The sequence below is a fragment of the Zea mays genome, chromosome 2 (genome assembly GCF_902167145.1).
Source record: "Zea mays cultivar B73 chromosome 2, Zm-B73-REFERENCE-NAM-5.0, whole genome shotgun sequence".
NCBI classification, from domain to species: Eukaryota; Viridiplantae; Streptophyta; class Magnoliopsida; order Poales; family Poaceae; genus Zea; species Zea mays.
In genome coordinates, this window is record NC_050097.1 from 30,773,939 (window position 1) to 30,791,584 (window position 17,646).

The 17,646-nt window shown below is 53.4% G+C and overlaps 1 protein-coding gene across 2 annotated transcripts; it reads right to left on the reverse strand.

Moving 5' to 3' along the window:
• Positions 1-14,050: 14,050 nt before the first annotated feature.
• Positions 14,051-17,044, reverse strand: LOC100272842 (putative threonine aldolase family protein). Of its 2 annotated transcripts, none has more exons than XM_008669270.3 (9): positions 16,401-17,002; positions 16,028-16,139; positions 15,696-15,746; positions 15,527-15,598; positions 15,290-15,422; positions 15,074-15,132; positions 14,885-14,982; positions 14,387-14,453; positions 14,051-14,321 (listed from the first exon to the last, which is right to left on the reverse strand). In XM_008669270.3, exons 1-9 carry the CDS (start codon positions 16,835-16,837, stop codon positions 14,268-14,270), a joined length of 1,083 nt encoding a protein of 360 aa, XP_008667492.1. In that variant the 5' UTR covers positions 16,838-17,002; the 3' UTR covers positions 14,051-14,267. The 2 variants fall into 2 exon arrangements, with proteins under 2 accessions (XP_008667492.1, NP_001241763.2); NM_001254834.2 differs by having other exon boundaries at positions 14,076-14,302; positions 16,401-17,044.
• Between the last annotated feature and the right edge of the window lie 602 nt (positions 17,045-17,646).

The following is a 17,646-nucleotide window of genomic DNA, read 5'->3' on the forward strand; positions in this document are numbered from 1 at the left end:
CTCGGTCCACACCGGGCACACGCGGGACACAGCGCCTGCGGCCCCGGGTCGCCTCGGCAACGAGCACCACCGCCGCAACCGTCGAGCCCACCTCGACGAGAAGGTGCGCCGAGGCTACCACCCCAGGCGTGGGGGACGCTACGACAGAGGGGAGGATCAGAGTCCTTCGCCCGAACCACCCGGTCCGCAGGCTTTCAGCCGAGCCATACGACAGGCGCCGTTCCTGACCCGGTTCCGAACCCTGACTACCATCACCAAGTACTCAGGGAGACAAGGCCGGAACTGTGGCTCGCGGACTACCGGCTGGCCTGCCAGCTGGGTGGAACGGACGATGACAACCTCATCATCCGCAACCTCCCCCTGTTCCTCTCCGACGCCGCCCGAGCCTGGCTGGAGCATCTGCCTCCTGCGCAGATCTCCAACTGGGATGACCTGGTCAAAGCCTTCGCCGGCAACTTCCAGGGCACATACGTGCGCCCTGGGAACTCCTAGGATCTCCGAAGCTGCCGCCAGCAGCCGGGAGAATCCCTGCGGGACAACATCCGGTGATTTTCGAAGCAGCGCACCGAGCTGCCCAACATCACCGACTCAGATGTTCATCGGCACGTTCCTCGCCGACACCACTTGCCGCGACCTGGTGAGCAAGCTGGGTCGCAAGACTCCCACTAGGGCGAGCGAGCTGATTGACATCACCACCAAGTTTGCCTCTGGTCAGTCCCTCTCGACCCCAGCAACGACGCCTCCAAGCAAGTCCGGATCGGCTCCGAGCTCGACCCCAAATAGGAAGCAGTGCTCGTCGACTTTCTCCACGCGAACGCCGAGGTTTTTGTGTGGAGTCCCTCGGACATGCCTGGTATACCGAGGGATGTCGCCGAGCACTCGCTGGATATCCGAGCTGGAGCCTGACCCGTGAAACAGCCTCTGCGCCGGTTCGACGAAGAAAAGCGCAGAGCCATAGGCGAGGAGATCCACAAGATGATGGCTGCAGGGTTCATCAAAGAGGTATTCCATCCCGAATGGCTAGCCAACCCTGTGCTTGTGAAAAAGAAAGGTGGGAAATGGCGGATGTGTGTAGACTACACTAGTCTAAACAAAGCATGTCCGAAAGTTCCCTACCCTCTGCCTCGCATCGATCAAATCGTGGATTCCACTGCTGGGTGCGAAACCCTGTCGTTCCTCGATGCCTACTCAGGGTATCACCAAATCAGGATGAAAGAGTCCGACCAGCTCGCGACTTCTTTCATCACACCCTTTGGCATGTACTGCTACATCACTATGCCATTTGGTTTGAGGAATGCAGGCGCGACATACCAAAGGTGCATGAACCACGTGTTCGGAGAGCACATTGGTCGAACGGTCGAGGCTTACATCGATGACATCGTTGTCAAGACAAGGAAAGCCTCCGACCTCCTCTCTGACCTTGAAACGACATTCAAGTGTCTCAAGGCAAAAGGCGTAAAACTTAATCCCGAGAAGTGTGTCTTCGAAGTCCCCCGAGGCATGCTCCTGGGGTTCATCGTCTCCAAGCGAGGCATCGAGGCCAACCCGGAGAAAATCGCGGCCATCACCAACATGGGGCCCATCAAGTACTTGAAAGGAGTACAGAGGGTCATGGGATGCCTTGCGGCTCTGAGCCGCTTCATCTCGCGCCTCGGCGAAAGAGGCCTACCCCTGTACCGCCTCTTAAGGAAGACCGAGCGCTTCACTTGGACCCCCGAGGCCGAGGAAGCCCTCGGGAACTTAAAGGCGCTCCTTACAAGCGCGCCCATCCTGGTGCCCCTCGCTGCCGGAGAAGCCCTCTTGATCTACGTAGTCGCAACCACTTAGGTGGTCAGCGCCGCGATCGTAGTCGAGAGACGAGAAGAAGGGCATGCATTGCTCGTCCAGAGGCCGGTCAACTTCATCAGTGAGGTACTGTCTGAGACCAAAATCCGCTACCCGCAAATTCAGAAGCTATTGTACGCGGTGATTCTGACGCGGCGAAAGTTGCGACACTACTTCGAGTCTCATCCGGTGACTGTGGTGTCATCCTTCCCCCTGGGGGAGATCATCTAGTGCCGAGAGGCCTCGGGTAGGATTGCAAAGTGGGTGGTGGAAATCATGGGCGAGACAATCTCGTTCGCCCCTCGGAAGGCCATCAAGTCCCAAGTCTTGGCGAACTTTGTGGCTGAATGGGTCGACACCCAGCTTCCAGCAGCTCCGATCCAACCGGAACTCTGGACCATGTTTTTCGACAGGTCGCTGATAAAAACAGGAGCAGGTGCGGGCCTGCTCTTCATCTCACCCCTCGGGAAGCACCTCCGCTACATGCTGCGCCTCCATTTCCAGCGTCCAACAACGTGGCCGAGTACGAGGCTCTCATTAACGGGTTGCGCATCGCCATCGAGCTAGGGGTTCGGTGCCTCGATGCTCGTGGCGACTCGCAGCTTGTCATCGACCAAGTCATGAAGAACTCACACTGCCGCGACCCGAAGATGGAAGCCTACTGCGACGAGGTTCAGCGCCTGGAAGACAAGTTCTACGGGCTCGAGCTCAACCACGTCGCCCGACGATACAACGAGACTGCGGACGAGCTGGCTAAAATAGCCTCGGGGCGGACAACGGTTCCCCCGGACGTCTTCTCCCGAGATCTACATCAACCCTTCGTCAAGACCGACGACACGCCCGAGCCCGAGAAGGCCTCGGCTCTGCCCGAGGCACCCTCGGCCGCCGAGGGTGAGGCACTGCGCGTCAACGAAGAGCGGAATGGAGTCCCGTCTAATCGAAACTGGCTGACCTCGTACCTGCAATATCTCCACCGAGGAGAGCTACCCCTCGACAGAGCCGAAGCTCGGCGACTGGCGCGGCGCGCCAAGTCGTTCGTCTTGCTAGGTGACGGAAAGGAGCTCTACCACCGCAGCCCCTTGGGCATCCTCCAGCGATGCATATCCATCACCGAAGGTCAGGAGCTACTGCAAGAAATACACTCGGGGGCAAGCGGTCATCACGCAGCACCTCGAGCCCTCGTGGGGAACGCCTTCCGACAAGGTTTCTACTGGCCAACCGCGGTGGCCGACGCCACTAGAATTGTACGCACCTGCCAAGGGTGTCAATTCTACGCAAGGCAGACGCACCTGCCCGCTCAGGCCTTGCAAACAATACCCATCACCTCGCCGTTTACTGTGTGGGGTCTGGACCTCGTCGGTCCCTTGCAGAAGGCACCCGGGGGCTTCACGCACCTGCTGGTCGCTATCGACAAATTCTCCAAGTGGATTGAGGTCCGACCCCTAAACAGCATCAGGTCCGAACAGGCGGTGGCGTTCTTCACCAACATCATCCATCGCTTTGGGGTCCCAAACTCCATCATCACCGACAACGGCACCCAGTTCACTGGCAGAAAGTTCCTGGACTTCTGCGAGGACCACCACATCCGGGTGGACTGGGCCACCGTAGCTGACCCCATGACGAATGGGCAGGTAGAGCGTGCCAATGACATGATTCTACAGGGACTCAAGCCGAGGATCTACAACGACCTCAACAAGTTCGGCAGGCGATGGATGAAGGAACTCCCCTCGGTGGTCTGGAGTCTGAGGATAACGCCAAGCCGAGCCACGGGCTTCACACCGTTCTTTCTAGTCTATGGGGCCGAGGCTATCTTGCCCACAAACTTAGAATACGGCTCCCCGAGGACGAGGGCGTACGACGACCGAAGCAACCAGACCAGACGAGAAGACTCACTAGACCAGCTGGAAGAGGCTCGGGACATGGCCTTACTACACTCGGCACGGTATCAGCAGTCTCTGCGACACTACCACGCCCGAGGGGTTCGGTCCCGAGACCTCCAGGGGGGACTTGGTGCTTCGGCTACGACAAGACGCCCGAGGGCGCCACAAGCTCACGCCTCCCTGGGAAGGGCCGTTCATCATCGCCAAGATTTTGAAGCCCGGAACATACAAGTTGGCTAACAGTCAAGGCGAGGTCTACAGCAACACTTGGAACATCCGACAGCTACGTCGCTTCTACCCTTAAGATGTTTTCAAGTCGTTCATATACCTCGTTTACATACACAAATAAAGTCTAACCATCAAGGAAGGGTCAGCCTTGCCTCGGCAAAGCCCGACCCTCCCTCGGGGGCTAGAAGGGGGGAACCCCCTCTGCGTCAAAATTTTTCTCGGAAAAAGTCTTTCTGTCAGAACGTCTTTCGCGCTTTTTGACTACTTCGAAAGTGAGATCCTGAAAACGACGGAGTGCACGTAAGAGGCAAGGCCGACCGAGCCGAGGGACTCCTACGCCTCCGGGATACGGATACCGCACTCATCACCTTCTGCGATAAGTAACTCATGCTCGGATAAGCGATTCCGCTGACTGAACAATTCTTAACGCTCAAAAACTTTTCTGCCGAAATGATTTTTCGTGCCTTCTCGACTATATCGATAACAGAATCCTGTGGACGAGTAAGAGTACACGTAAGCGGCAAGGCCGACCGAGCCGAGGAACTCCTACGCCTCCGGGATACGGATACCTCACTCATCACCTTTCGTGAAAAGTAACTCTCGCTCAGATGAGCGATTCTGCTACCGACAAACAAGTCCTGATACTCAAAACAGGGGAAAAGAAACGCAGCTTTACAACACGACGATGATATGTTTGGGCCTCGGCGGCCGCAAAAAACATATGCACACTACAGATAAATTGTTCCTGCATGTTCAGACATCAGTAGGGGGAGCAGCAGCACCCTCAGCATCGACTCCACCTTCGGCGGTATCCGACCCGGCCTCGGACAGCAACACGGTCGGAGGATCTCCACCTCGAAGGAAGATGTCAACACTGTGCCTGAGCCATCGCCGCCAGGATCTCCTCCAGGAACCTGGCCTGAGTAGACGGCTGGACCGGCCGCTCCGTAGCCTCAGCCAGCTGTCCCCCGAGGACGCCAGCCCGACTCATGGCCTCGGTAGCCCGACTCCAGGGTTGGATCCGCCAGTGGACGACCCGGCCAGGCTCCGGCCGACGAAGCTCCCTTCTCGAGCCAACTCCGCCTCTGTCCATGCTGACACCGCTGCCTCCGGCTCCGGCTCATCGCAGAGCGGACGAGGGTTTCTTTAACTGAGCAAGAGAAGCCTCGGGTGGCAAGGCCGACCGAGCCGAGGGACTCCTACACCTCCGGGATACGGATACCTCACTCGTCACCTTCCGCACAGAGCAACTCATGCTCGATTAAGCGGTTCAGCTAGCCGACAAGCGAGTCCTGGTACTCGAAACAAGGAGGAAACACGGCTTTACGCCAAAATACCAAGATGTTCAGGCCCCGACAGCCACAATGAACAGACACCGGCACTCAAGGTGCCATTACAAACGGAACTCCGGTTCCCCTCCCGCAGGTACGAACAACCCCCCACATCGGAGGGCCTACGAGATGACAAAATTCTAGGTGGCTTGCCGCCGCCCACTCCGGCAGCAGCGACAACGACCTCCGCTCCGGGCGGCCAAACAGCAGCAGCGATGACCTTAGGGCAGACGCTGCTACGACAAGGTTCTCGCCCACGTCCCCACTCGAGGGGCGAGGACAAGCTATCAAAGCCAAAGAGCCGGAGGCCCGGAGCGCAGATGGCGCCGACAATCTCGTCGGCGACGAGGCCTTCTCCAGCTGCCACCACCTCAGCTCCGACGGCGGTGTCCACCCGCCCACCGGCAGATCCCCACTCAAGTCCTCCCGGACGGGCGAGCACCGACCTCCGTGCGGAGGCATCATGCCGGAGCGAGGGCAGGACAACCCAAGAACACGAACGCCGCCCTAGCAGCGCGTGACGTCTTGGGCGGTCCCCCGGTGCGCGCGGCGCAACAGCCGCCCGTACGGCGGGCAGATAGCCACGCTCCGCCCAACGGTGGGAGGTGGCACCGGAAGCTGTGCCAGAGCCAGTTGAGCCAGCAAACCAGGCATGCTGGAGCTGACGACGCTTGCGGCCAATCGGCCCCGCGTTGTCGAAGTTCGTCCCCTCCGCTAGGCCGGTGAGCGCCCTCTCCCCTAAATGCTGAAGGAGGAGGTGGCCTGCCGACCCGTACGGGAGGTAGAGCTCCGGCTCAGCTCGCCCTCCGCCCCAGCAAGGATGATGAAGATCCTTGAAGCTGAGGGCGGGGCAGAGGCCGCAGCCCGGCTTGCTTCTCCCCACCATCAAACTGGTGGTCACCGTCTTGGGTGACCATTGGTGGGGGATGCAGCCGGGCTGCCTGATGAAAATCCTTGAAGCCGAGCGATGGCTGAAAGGTACCAACCTCCACGAGGTTGCGCTCCTCCCACAACGAGACGAAGACAACGTGGGAGCTCCCCATCCGGGGGCTCGGAAGGCGGAAGGGCGCGATGCATGAGGAAAGTGCGAAGGCATGGCTACCACCTAGGAGGTCGATCCCTTTTTAAAGGCGACTCACCCCACTCGCGTCCTCAGGCGTCGCGGGCTAAGTCTTCACCAACGCGCTCAAAGGTCCTCCCCCTACGACACGGGCGATGGGTCCCACGCGTCGTGCAAGCTGGCCAGGACAAAAGAAGCCAAACCGCCACGCGCGGAGCGTGTAACCGCCCAGCGGTTACAAGCACTCCTCCACCTTCGCCTAACCCAGCAGGTGAAAGGGCGGACCACCATGCAGGCGGCATGCAACTGCACCACGAGGATGCACCCTTTCGACTTCAACGCACCCAGCATGGAGGCCCAGGCCCACACGTCATGTAACCGGCGCGTCGGTTACTACGTGCAAAAAACTGCACCGCCACTTACGCCAATACTACGCCTTCTCGACTGCGGAACCGGTGCCGCGACTCAAGGCGACCCTACGCATAGCCCAACAGTGCCAACCAGGCGCATCGGTCATGGATCAGTCAGCCGCGAGAGAAGGCGCGACGATCGATATGGCCAAAAGTGGGCCGACAGTAAGGCGGCAACAGGCGAGCGGAAGCGGCGGTCAAATCGCCTGCAGGCTCATGTCCCCTCCTGGGGCAGCAGGAGAGCCCTCTCCCACGGCTTGAAGACGACGCGCCCGTGTTCCGTTCCTCAAACGGCTCGTGCAACGGCTACCCCACGAACCACTCGTCCCGTCGCATTAACTTCGCGGCAGGGCAGGCGACACCTTTGGCAAGCGAAGCGGGCGACGCTTCACCTCCGCCATGATGACCGCGTCAAAAAAAGGTGTGCCACGTCGTTCAATTTCGTATCCTTTTCCTTTTCCCCTTTCTCTCTCTTGCTACAGGGACCGGGAAAGGGGATACTCCAAAAGGGATCCTTCTCTGCGAAGGAAGCGGGCCCCGAGCCCTCCTACTGATCAGGGGTTCGAAGGCTGGCCCCTCGGAAGGGTTCGACAGCCACCCCAAAGCACTCAGGCTCTGAGCCCTCCTACTGATTAGAGGTTCGAAGGCTGGCCCCTTGGAAGGGTTCGATAGCCGCCTCAGGCCACTCGGGCTCCGCGCCCACTACTGATCAGGGGTTCGAAGGCTGGCCCCCCGAAGGGTTCGACAGCCGCCTCAGAACACGCAGAGCGAGGGATGACTCTGGGTACGTTCGATACATGGCCGAGGCTCGGGCTACGCTCCCGAGGTACCCTAGGACATTTCCGAGACCAGCAGGAGCGATTCTGTAACGGAATCCCATCAGAGGGAGGCATCGAGCCCTCGGACCCTATCAAACGGGACCGGGTCCGGCAAATCACCTGCAGGTACTTTTGGAGCGCGCCTCTGGGCCACTAGCCGACCCTTATCGAACAGGGCACGGGCGTCCACTCGGATCACCCGTTAGCAACTCACTGGAGACACCATGTTCGGCGCCCTCCGAAGGCAACATGGCGCTTCCCCCCCCCTCCTTGCAGAAAGGCGACAAAGGGGCGTATGAAAAAGCCGAGTCAGTCCTTGACCGTCCTCTCGCCCTGTGCAGAGGCTCGGGGGCTGCTCTCGCAAACCCGGCTCCGGCCAAACCGTTGACAGCGTCAACATACCAGCCCGGGAACTCGGAACCTGACTATGCACCTGGGCTACGACCAGTTCGCATGAGGGAACAACCAGACCGGCCGAGGCGTCACGAAAGGCACTAAGACCTCGGAGGAGTCAAACCACTCCTCCGAGGCCTCGGGGGCTACACCCGACGGGTGCGCTCGTGCGCACCCACCAGAACAAAGTGTAACCGAGAAAGGTCGGTCCCCTTGCAAAAAAGTGCGACAAAGCCTCCAAGCGAGTACCAACACTCCCTTTAAGGCTCGGGAGCTAATGTCGGGGACCATAATTAGGGGTACCCCCAAGACTCCTAAACTCGGCTGGTAACCACCATCAGCACAAAGCTGCAAAGGCCTAATGGGCGCAATACAGGTCAAAGCTCTGCCCACTCAAGGGACACGATCTCGCCTCGCCCGAGCCCAGCCTCGGGCAAGAACAGCAGACCCAGGTGAATTCACGTCTCGCCTGAGGGTCTCCTCAAGCAACGGGCGCACCTTCGACTCGTCCGAGGCCCAGCTCGGGCAGGCTTCGCGGAGAAGCAACCTGGGCCAGATCGCCTCGCCAACCGACCGTATCGCAGGAGCATTCAATGCAAGGATCGTCTGACACCTTATCCTGACGCACGTTCCTCAGTCGACAGGGCCGAAGTGACCGTAGTCAGTTCGCCCCTCCACTAACTGACCTGACAGGAAAACAACGCTGCCTGCACTGCTCCGACTGCTGTGCCACCCGCCAGGGTGAGGCTGACAGCCGCCGAGTCCAACCTCAGGCGCCATAGGAAGCTCCGCCTCGCCCGACCCCAGGGCTCGGACTCCACCTCGACCTCGGAAGACGGTCTCCGCCTCGCCCGACCCCAGGGCTCGGACTCCACCTCGACCTCGGAAGACGGTCTCCGCCTCGCCCGACCCCAGGGCTCGGACTCAACCTCGACCTCGGAAGACGGTCTCCGCCTCGCCCGACCCCAGGGCTCGGACTCAACCTCGACCTCGGAAGACGGTCTCTGCCTCGCCCGACCCCAGGGCTCGGACTCAGCCTCGACCTCGGAGGAGTCACCGCCTTGCCCGACCTTGGGCTCGGACCGACCACGTCGCAGGGGGTAAGTCATTACCCTACCCCTAGCTAGCTCAGGCTACGGGGAACAAGACCGACGTCCCATCTGGCTCGCCTCGGTAAACAAGTAATGATGGCACCCCGCGTGCTCCATGACGACGACGGTCCTCAGCCCCTTACGGAAGCAAGGAGACGTCAGCAAGGACCCGACAGCCCCGACAGCTGTGCTTCTACAGGGTTTAAGCGCTCCTCCGACGGCCACGACATCACATGAACAGGGCGCCAACACCTCTCCAACAGCCACATCGGCATGTACATAAGGCTCTGCTCCTCTCTGCTAGACACGTTAGCACATTGCTACACTCCCCATTGTACACCTGGGTCCTCTCCTTACATCTATAAAAGGAAGGTCCAGGGCCCTCGTATGAGAAGGTGGCCGCACGGGAGAACGGGCTGACGGACAGGCTCTCTCTCTCTCTCCCTCGCGAACACTTGTAACCCCCTACTGCAAGCGCATCCGCCCTGGGCGCAGGACAACACGAGCCGCGGTTCCCCTTATTGTTCCCCCTTGTGTTCTGTCTCGCGCCGACCCATCTGGGCTGGGACACGCAGCGACAATTTACTCGTCGGTCCAGGGACCCCCCGGGGTCGAAACGCCGACAAGCACAGAAACCGCAGCTCTTCAATCTCACTCAAATATTTCTCTCCAAAGATTTGAAATGGGAGAGGCAAGAGGAGTGTGAGAGAGAGTGGGAGGTGTTTCTCAGGTTAGGAATGAAGTTTTGTGCGTGCTCTTCTGTGGGGAGAGAGGTAGGAGTGAGTATATATAGGTGGCGTTCCAAAACTAGCCGTTTTTGACTTTTTTGCACAAAAACCGGTTGAACCGGTCCCAAAACCGCTGAACCGGTTTTCAGACACAGCAGACTAGCAGAAAAAGTGAACAGTACAAAAACCGGCTGAACCAGTTTCCACCAGACTGAAAACCGGTTGAGTGTCCAGCTGAACCAGTATTTGAATACCAGCTGAACCAGCCTGAAAACCAGCTGAACCAGTATTTGAATACCAGCTGAACCAGCCTGAAAACCAGTTGAACCAGTATTTTCTAGAGAGCAATTTTGGCCAAGATAGACTTAAAAAGGTTGTACTACATACTTTCACTAAGGATTAACAAGGGTAAAATAGAAGTTTTAGATCAAGGATTTTGAGCTTTAGTACCAACACCAACCTTCTTTTTGGATCCCCCTCATAGTACGACGATTCCTATACTCAAGTTAAATAAAATATAATTAAGTAAACTCCTTGAGTCATTGGTGTCTCATGTGTGATTTCTCCATGGCATTGCTTCATAAGGATCACAAACATCTTTGTCTCACCTTTTGAAGCAAACACAAATCAAACCCTGTGACTTGTATCATTTCACCATATATGAGTTCAAATCATGGCTTCAAGTCACCTTACTCATGCATCAACATATTATAACACTTCATAGCTGATTAGTTCATCGACTTAGTGCAAGTACTCTCTTCTTCACCTTAGCCATGGTACCTCGGTCCACAAGCCGTCGCTTGGCCTTCACCTTCGCTTAGTTCCTCGAAGCCCTTTCCTTGCTATCTTCACCCTATCAAGCCATTCTTGAGTCACATCATATTGAGCATCCATTTAGAGAATCATTTCTTCGATATTGTGAACCTTGCTTGAATGTCATCTAGATATAAATGCTAAGATCAAATAAGCTCTAGTTTGATTCTCATAGAAGCACATATGGACTAATAGTAATATGGTCAAGCCAGTTCACGATTCCTCATATCTTATTCACTTTGGCTTGACCAATCCTCGTAATCACTTCAACCTCTATTCTGATCATATTTATGCATAGTGATTTCTCAGGTCTTGTCTATATATTCAAACCAATATAGAGACCATATTATATCCATTTGCATTGTCTCACTGGTTATTTAACCTTGTGTTGAACCTTTGTTCACTGATTATTATACATTATTCAAGTATGTTCATCATACTGAATTTCCTGTTCAACACTTAGCAAACTTGTTAGACCTTTAAATGTTTTGTTATCCAAATCACCAAAACTCACAAAAGGGATGAATGCACTTTCACATATATAAAAACTCAATATACTAAGTAACCTAACTAAACTACAAACTAACTATAATAAAAACAAATCTAGCTAAACTAAAAACTTTACCTACTTGTGCCACCCATGGACCCTACGTCGTAGGCGAGTGAGACAAAAAGGGGTGCACACGAACAACGTGGGGCAGTGGCTAGACCTCCGCCAGATTTAGTGGCCAGCGGCATGAGGAGATCATTGGCACTACTAATTTACTCAATGATGGCGATAAAAAAACAACCCTTATAGGGAGCAAAGGAGAGAGAGAGGGATCACGATGAGATGTAGATAGATATTTTTGACCCTATCGGCTCTCCGATGATCGATAGGAATATATCGGCACCACCACGGTCAATGCCTATCGATCTGATAGAATCCACTTGGTTGTCGCACTCAAATCACATAGAATGCATTGTCAATAAGTGGAAGGCCAATGGGGCTCTATCCGACTCGAGTACCGAGAGAGACTGTATCGGTACTTCAGTGGCCCATAGTGTTCTGGTATTATACTTTTTTGCAAATAAATTTAATATTTGCAAATGTTAATTGAAAATATTTTAAAAAACAAATGGTAGAATTAGAACTATTTATTAAAAATCTTTACTTCTTTTATCACGTGCGAAACACCTACATTCGTTTTCCCCCACATCTCGCTAACACGAGTGTTTCCTCCTCTTCCACATTTTTGTCGTTGTATATTAGTCCCCAACTTTCCATCTCTTTCCCCGCCTTCGCCTCACTCACCCACCCAGATTCTCCCGCACCAACATTGAAGACATCCTGTCGGCAAGCCGCTGACGCGCCCCTCCTACCATTTGCAATTTGTTAAGTTTCCTTTCATGAAAAGTACAACACTCCTCACTATAGTACATCTAAGAATGCAATGACTATGTAAAGATGTTTGGTTCATTATATAGGCAGATACATCGAGACTAATGTGTAGGCCAAACACACTTTAAGTGGATTCTGTCGGATTCTACATAACGCATAAACAAAACCATGAATTACTAGTAAACTATATAATAGATAGCCATAGCAACTTGATGGATATTTATTTATTTCTCTTTCCCCGTCTTAACCTCCCTCACCCACCTAGATTCTCCCACACCTCCATTAAGAACATCTCGTCGGCCAGCCGCTACCTAGACTCTCCGTAGCTAGGAGGCGTCGCTGGTGACCTCTTAAATGCGCAATCAGCCATGCAATCACCACAAATGTTTTCTCCTCCCCTTCATCGTTGATGCCATAATATATTAATCCTAACTTCCAATATATTTCCCGTCTTTGTCTCGCACCTAGATTCTTCTGTACCACTATAGAGGACATCGACCTTACTCCGTCAGCAAGCTCCTCGAACCGTTGTCGCGACCCTTCGCTGCCATGCGCCCATCAGGCAAAGAACTGACGAGAGAGAGGAGGAGCCGCTGCCAACAATGCGTGGTTGTACAACCGAGAGAGAGGAGGGAGAGAGGGAGGAGGAAGTGCTCGGGATCTCGAGTTTAGTTTTTTTATTTTATTGATTGTTCATAAAATATTTTATAAGATATTAAGATCGATGATAATATGTATTGCTTGTTTTTATATAATGGCAATAATATTTTTATCAAATATTTATATAATGTACTAGTGTATTATTTAAAAATGCGTGCACTGCGGACAGGCAGTCTACACTGTGGCCACACCTGCTGGCTGCAGAGGGGGCCGGGCTGATGCTGATGATTCCCACCCGCGCCGCGCACGCAGAAGGCTTGACGGGCGCTACCATTTGACTCCATCGAGCGGGCGTGGCCCCGCGCCGGTCACAATCGCGCGTGGGTCGCGGTACTCTCTGTCGGCGATCGGGGGCGAGCGAGACGACGACCCGGCGGAGCCAGGGACAGCGCCAGCGCTCACCGCCCAGCTCCCGGGATTTGCCAGCGCTCACCACAAATGGACGCACGCCGCTGGCCCGGGCTCCTCGCTCTTCGGCCTTTTTTTTCCCTCTCTGCCTGCCCCCCTCCCCGGCCAGGCCCCGGATCGACCGGCGGACGCGAACTGCGGGGCCAAAAACAAAAACGCGAACGCACCGGCGCCGGCGCCGCCCACTCGTGCTCTTGCTGTTCTACGATTTCCCTGTCTCCTAGCAGTAGTGTACTAGTGTCAGCGTGGGTGGCTGCGTGTAGTAGAGATCCAACAAACTGCAGGACCATGTTCTCTCGGTGAGCGGCGCCGCGGCGGCGGCCCAACAATGGGCGAGCATGGAAGGCCGCCGGAACGCGTACCGGCCGCGCTCTAGAGCTGGGCAGTCGGCAGCAATGTCGTCGTCGCCGTCTCTCGGTCTCGGAAGCGAAGGTCGGGGAACCGGCGGTGGAACGAACGAGTCTGCACTCTGCAGCATGCATGTTGTGTGATCGATACCTATGTATGCTACATACGCTCTTCTCAGGACGATAGGAGCGTCTGTAGTCTGTACTGTACGTACATCCAGCACAATAATGCTCTGGACTCTGGATAGCGGAGCACGACCAGGCCACTCAGGCTCCTGTTTACTGTTAGGCACAGCGGTGCGCAGCATAAACGACAGGAGTGGCGTACGTACGTGGTGTCGCACCAGCTTGTGCATGCGTAGTGCTTTGCTTTACATTGACCTCCTCACTTCTACCTTTTCACAGATATCCGGGTAGTAAGACCAGCACGGCAGCACCATCATACGAGACCTGCGTTTCTCTTTGCATCTGTAGTGCTTTGCTTTACATTCACTTCTTATCGTATTTCTTCCTTTGTATGCAAGACTATGCTATGATATTTTCGTTCGAGTACATTTAAAAATTTTTGGCTTTACCAGCCCGCAAGAAAAGATGTTTGGGTCTACCGGCCTTTTTGGGGGAGAGAGTACTTGTTCCACTTCACAGCGTCAGTACTCAGTACCATGAAGCGAAAGCAGATGAAGCAGAGACACGAGAACAAGCAGATCCAAACAGAGACTGAACAGCAACAATTATTCGGGAAAGGCGAGACTACAACAGCTAGGCGTTGGTCACAGACAAGCAGAGCAGCTAACAAGCAGCTGGGTACCATGTGTCGATGCATCAGGTTGGCAGAATCCGAGTGATCTAGTGCCCATACGAGCTTTTGGTAGCTCCGTTTATCGAATGCCCCAACTCAGTACTGCCTTCCAGTAGCTCTTTGATTGCTTTCTGAAAACATGAAATCGTACTATCACAGGAAAAATCAAACGCTATAACAGTGAAAGATGGAAAGGGGTCCAAGCTTTCACATACCTCGACACATGCCAATGCGTACCCAACATCAGCGTCTGAAATCTGGTAATGGATGACGAACCTAATACTGCACGACACAGAAGTTCGAATACGGACAGTTAAGTTAAATGCGGACCTTACAAAAACTCGATATGATTATAGACTTGCTTGGAGTAAAAGGTTGGTTCTGCTAATTGAACATGGAGTTTCAGCCAGACTATGATATGCAGTCTAGCTTGTTACCGGAAATGGGAGGCAATGTTGCACAAACAGCCAAAGTGATGGTAGGAATAAAGGATCGGCCAAGAGAGGCCATGTTTAAATGCACTAGAGTTAATAGTTAGCTGCTAAAATTAGCCAAAATCATCCAAATAGTCTAACTAATAGTCCAACTATTAGCTATTTTTAGCAAATTAGCTAATAGTTAGCTAGATATTTGTTAGCTACCTAATTCAACTAGTAATTTTTAGCTAACTAACTATTAGCGCTAGTGCATTCAAACACAGAATGAAACTTCACCTTTTTGAATTGGCTGGCAGTGCAAGCACGTTGTCCTGTTCCAAGACTTGACACAGTTTGTCAGGTGATATTCTTGGATCCATGACCTCAAAGAATACCTTACAAAGAGTTGATATGTGCATATAAGATCCTAATTACAGTTAACAGTGGGAAAGTAAGAGGATCAATTAAATGGTACAGCAGGCTAACCATATTGGTCTCGACCGAAGCTGAATCCACTGTAATCTGCTCGATTTTCTTCAGTCCCTCTAAGAAAATGAACCCAACAAGACATACAAAGCTTCAATACCCAAACTCCACAAACAGAACTAACGTAAAGTTGACAAGCAAACCAATTTGCAAACATCGTCAGTTGTGGTTATCTAAATAAAAGTGAATTTTGGTTCGGAAACGGAAGTACGAAACCTGCCAAAGCTTTAGCCTTCCTGTGGTCATCCGCAAGCTTTCCCACAGTGTCACGAACGGCAACATGAGCAGCAGCACAAAGAACTCCCACCTGTCTCATTCCACCGCCTAGGGTCTTCCGGAGAATTCTGGCCTAAAGGTTTGTTCAGATTACTACTATTTCTTGATCTCTATAGTTTTTTTCCTTCAATGAAGTTGCATCTCTGCAGTTTAAACTTGGAAGTCGATTGATCTGACCTTGTCAATGAAGGCCTTCGAACCAACAATCACTGATCCGACGGGTGCGCCTAACCCTTTCGATAGGCATACCTAGTTCCGGAGAAAATAATCACCAGTCATATGTTAGCTACAGCCAAATATATGCAGGCTGTATACCGAGCACAATGACCAGCAAACCGAAACATACCGAAACTGAATCAGCAGCTTTCACGAGTCTATCTACAGGAACTCCAAGTGCCTGGTACAATGAACAAGATGTGTTAGTACTTTGATAAGAGGCTAGGACGCTCTGGACAGATGTTTAAAAAGTGAGAATAGCTGCTAGTAGTATGCTCCATGCTTAGACATATGGTTGTGGTTCATCATTCAGATGTCAGCCCTCTAAAATTTTCATCTCCGAAGACAGAACAGTGAAATATATAGTCTAATTGGTCGTTTTACTAACTTTGTTGCAGATAATATCAGAAACAAATATAAATAAAATCACAGTACAGCACATGCATGTACCATACTACTCACCACAGACGCATTGAAGATGCGAGCTCCATCGATATGAAGCTTCAAGCCATGGCTCTTGGCAATTTCACCAACCTTGTCAGTGTATTCTACAGATAAACACTTTCCACCAGTACTGCAGAAACAGTGATACATACATACGAATTAATAAGATGAGAAAAAGGTTATATGTTCTACTCGGGGAGTATGTCACATTGTTTTCCCCCCTCTTCTTCTCTCTTCTGATCCTGTCCACTCCAGCGAGAGGACGGCGGATCTCGCCGCGGAGAGGAGGATGAAGAGGAAGGTAGAGAAAAGCTCGGGTGTGAGACGGGGATGAAACATCCGAACAGGAGCGAGACTCGGAGGAACAGGTATCTGTGCAAGTGCAACTCACTTCCCATGTGTGTTCTCCAAGCAGATCAATCTGGTCGTCGGGTAATGGAGATCAGGATGCCTGATGGCGGCAACGATCTTGTCGATATCCATGGTGCCGTCGGGGTTGTTCTTCACGGTCCTGGGGTGCACGCCGCCGATGGTGGAGATGCCGCCGTTCTCGTAGACGTGGATGTGCGAGTTGTCGCCGAGGATGGCCTCGCTGCCCCTGACGTCGCAGTGCACGAGGACGGAGATGAGGTTGCCCATGGTGCCCGACGGCACGAACAGCGCGGCTTCCTTGCCCATGACCGCGGCCATCTCCGCCTCGAAGCGATGCGCGGTCGGGTCCGCGCCCAGGACGTCGTCGTCGACGTCGGCGGCGGCCATGGCGGCCCGCATGGCCTCGGAGGGCTTGGTGACCGTGTCTGACCGGAGGTCCACCACCTTGCTCGCCATTTGGTGCTGCTCTAAACCTCTCTAGCTAGCTACAGCCTACAGCTCCCGATTAAAAATACACAGACGCCAAAGCTCACGAATTGGATGCTCAAATGGTCCGTCCGCGCTTTGTATTTCAGATATGGTTTGCTTTCTCCTTCAGAATTGGCAATCCTTTCGCTCTTTTGGAAGTACCAGCACGATGGTTGATGCATTGATGCTCATTGCACTTGCTGCCAACAGAACAGAACGGAACACCAACGTGGCAACTAAAGTCCTACACGCGAGAGGCCAAAAGTACAGAAAGCCACAAGGCATCAGCACCACTCAGAGTCACCCCCGTCCAGGACACCCGCTCGCTACCAAACGAACCAGCCGAGGGAGTAGGTACCAAAACCCGAAAACGCTAGATATGAATGTGGGTATTAGATGATTTATCTATCCACAGGATTAAAAAAAGGTTTATATGACAAGCGCGTGAAAAGCAACTTTTATTTATTAACTATTATTTATTTATTGAAACAACTGAATTGATAAGCTGCTGCAACCTATTTTATACAACTTTAGTTCAAATCTGTGAAAAATGTGGAATTAGCTTGATAGATTTCTTTAGGTCTCTCGAAGAACCCTAACCACTAGATTAATACCAAAACAGATCATACCTTCGATTCAATCGCTATCACGTTGGTTGGTGACGCTCTGCGCAAGGACAGCAACGTTCGGGAAAGCGAGCTCGATGTCGATGGTGAGCTTTCTGTTGCTGACAGCCTCCCTCTAAATCGGTTTAGGATTTAGAGGTGGGAAAACATAGATGAGTATTGTAAACCTCG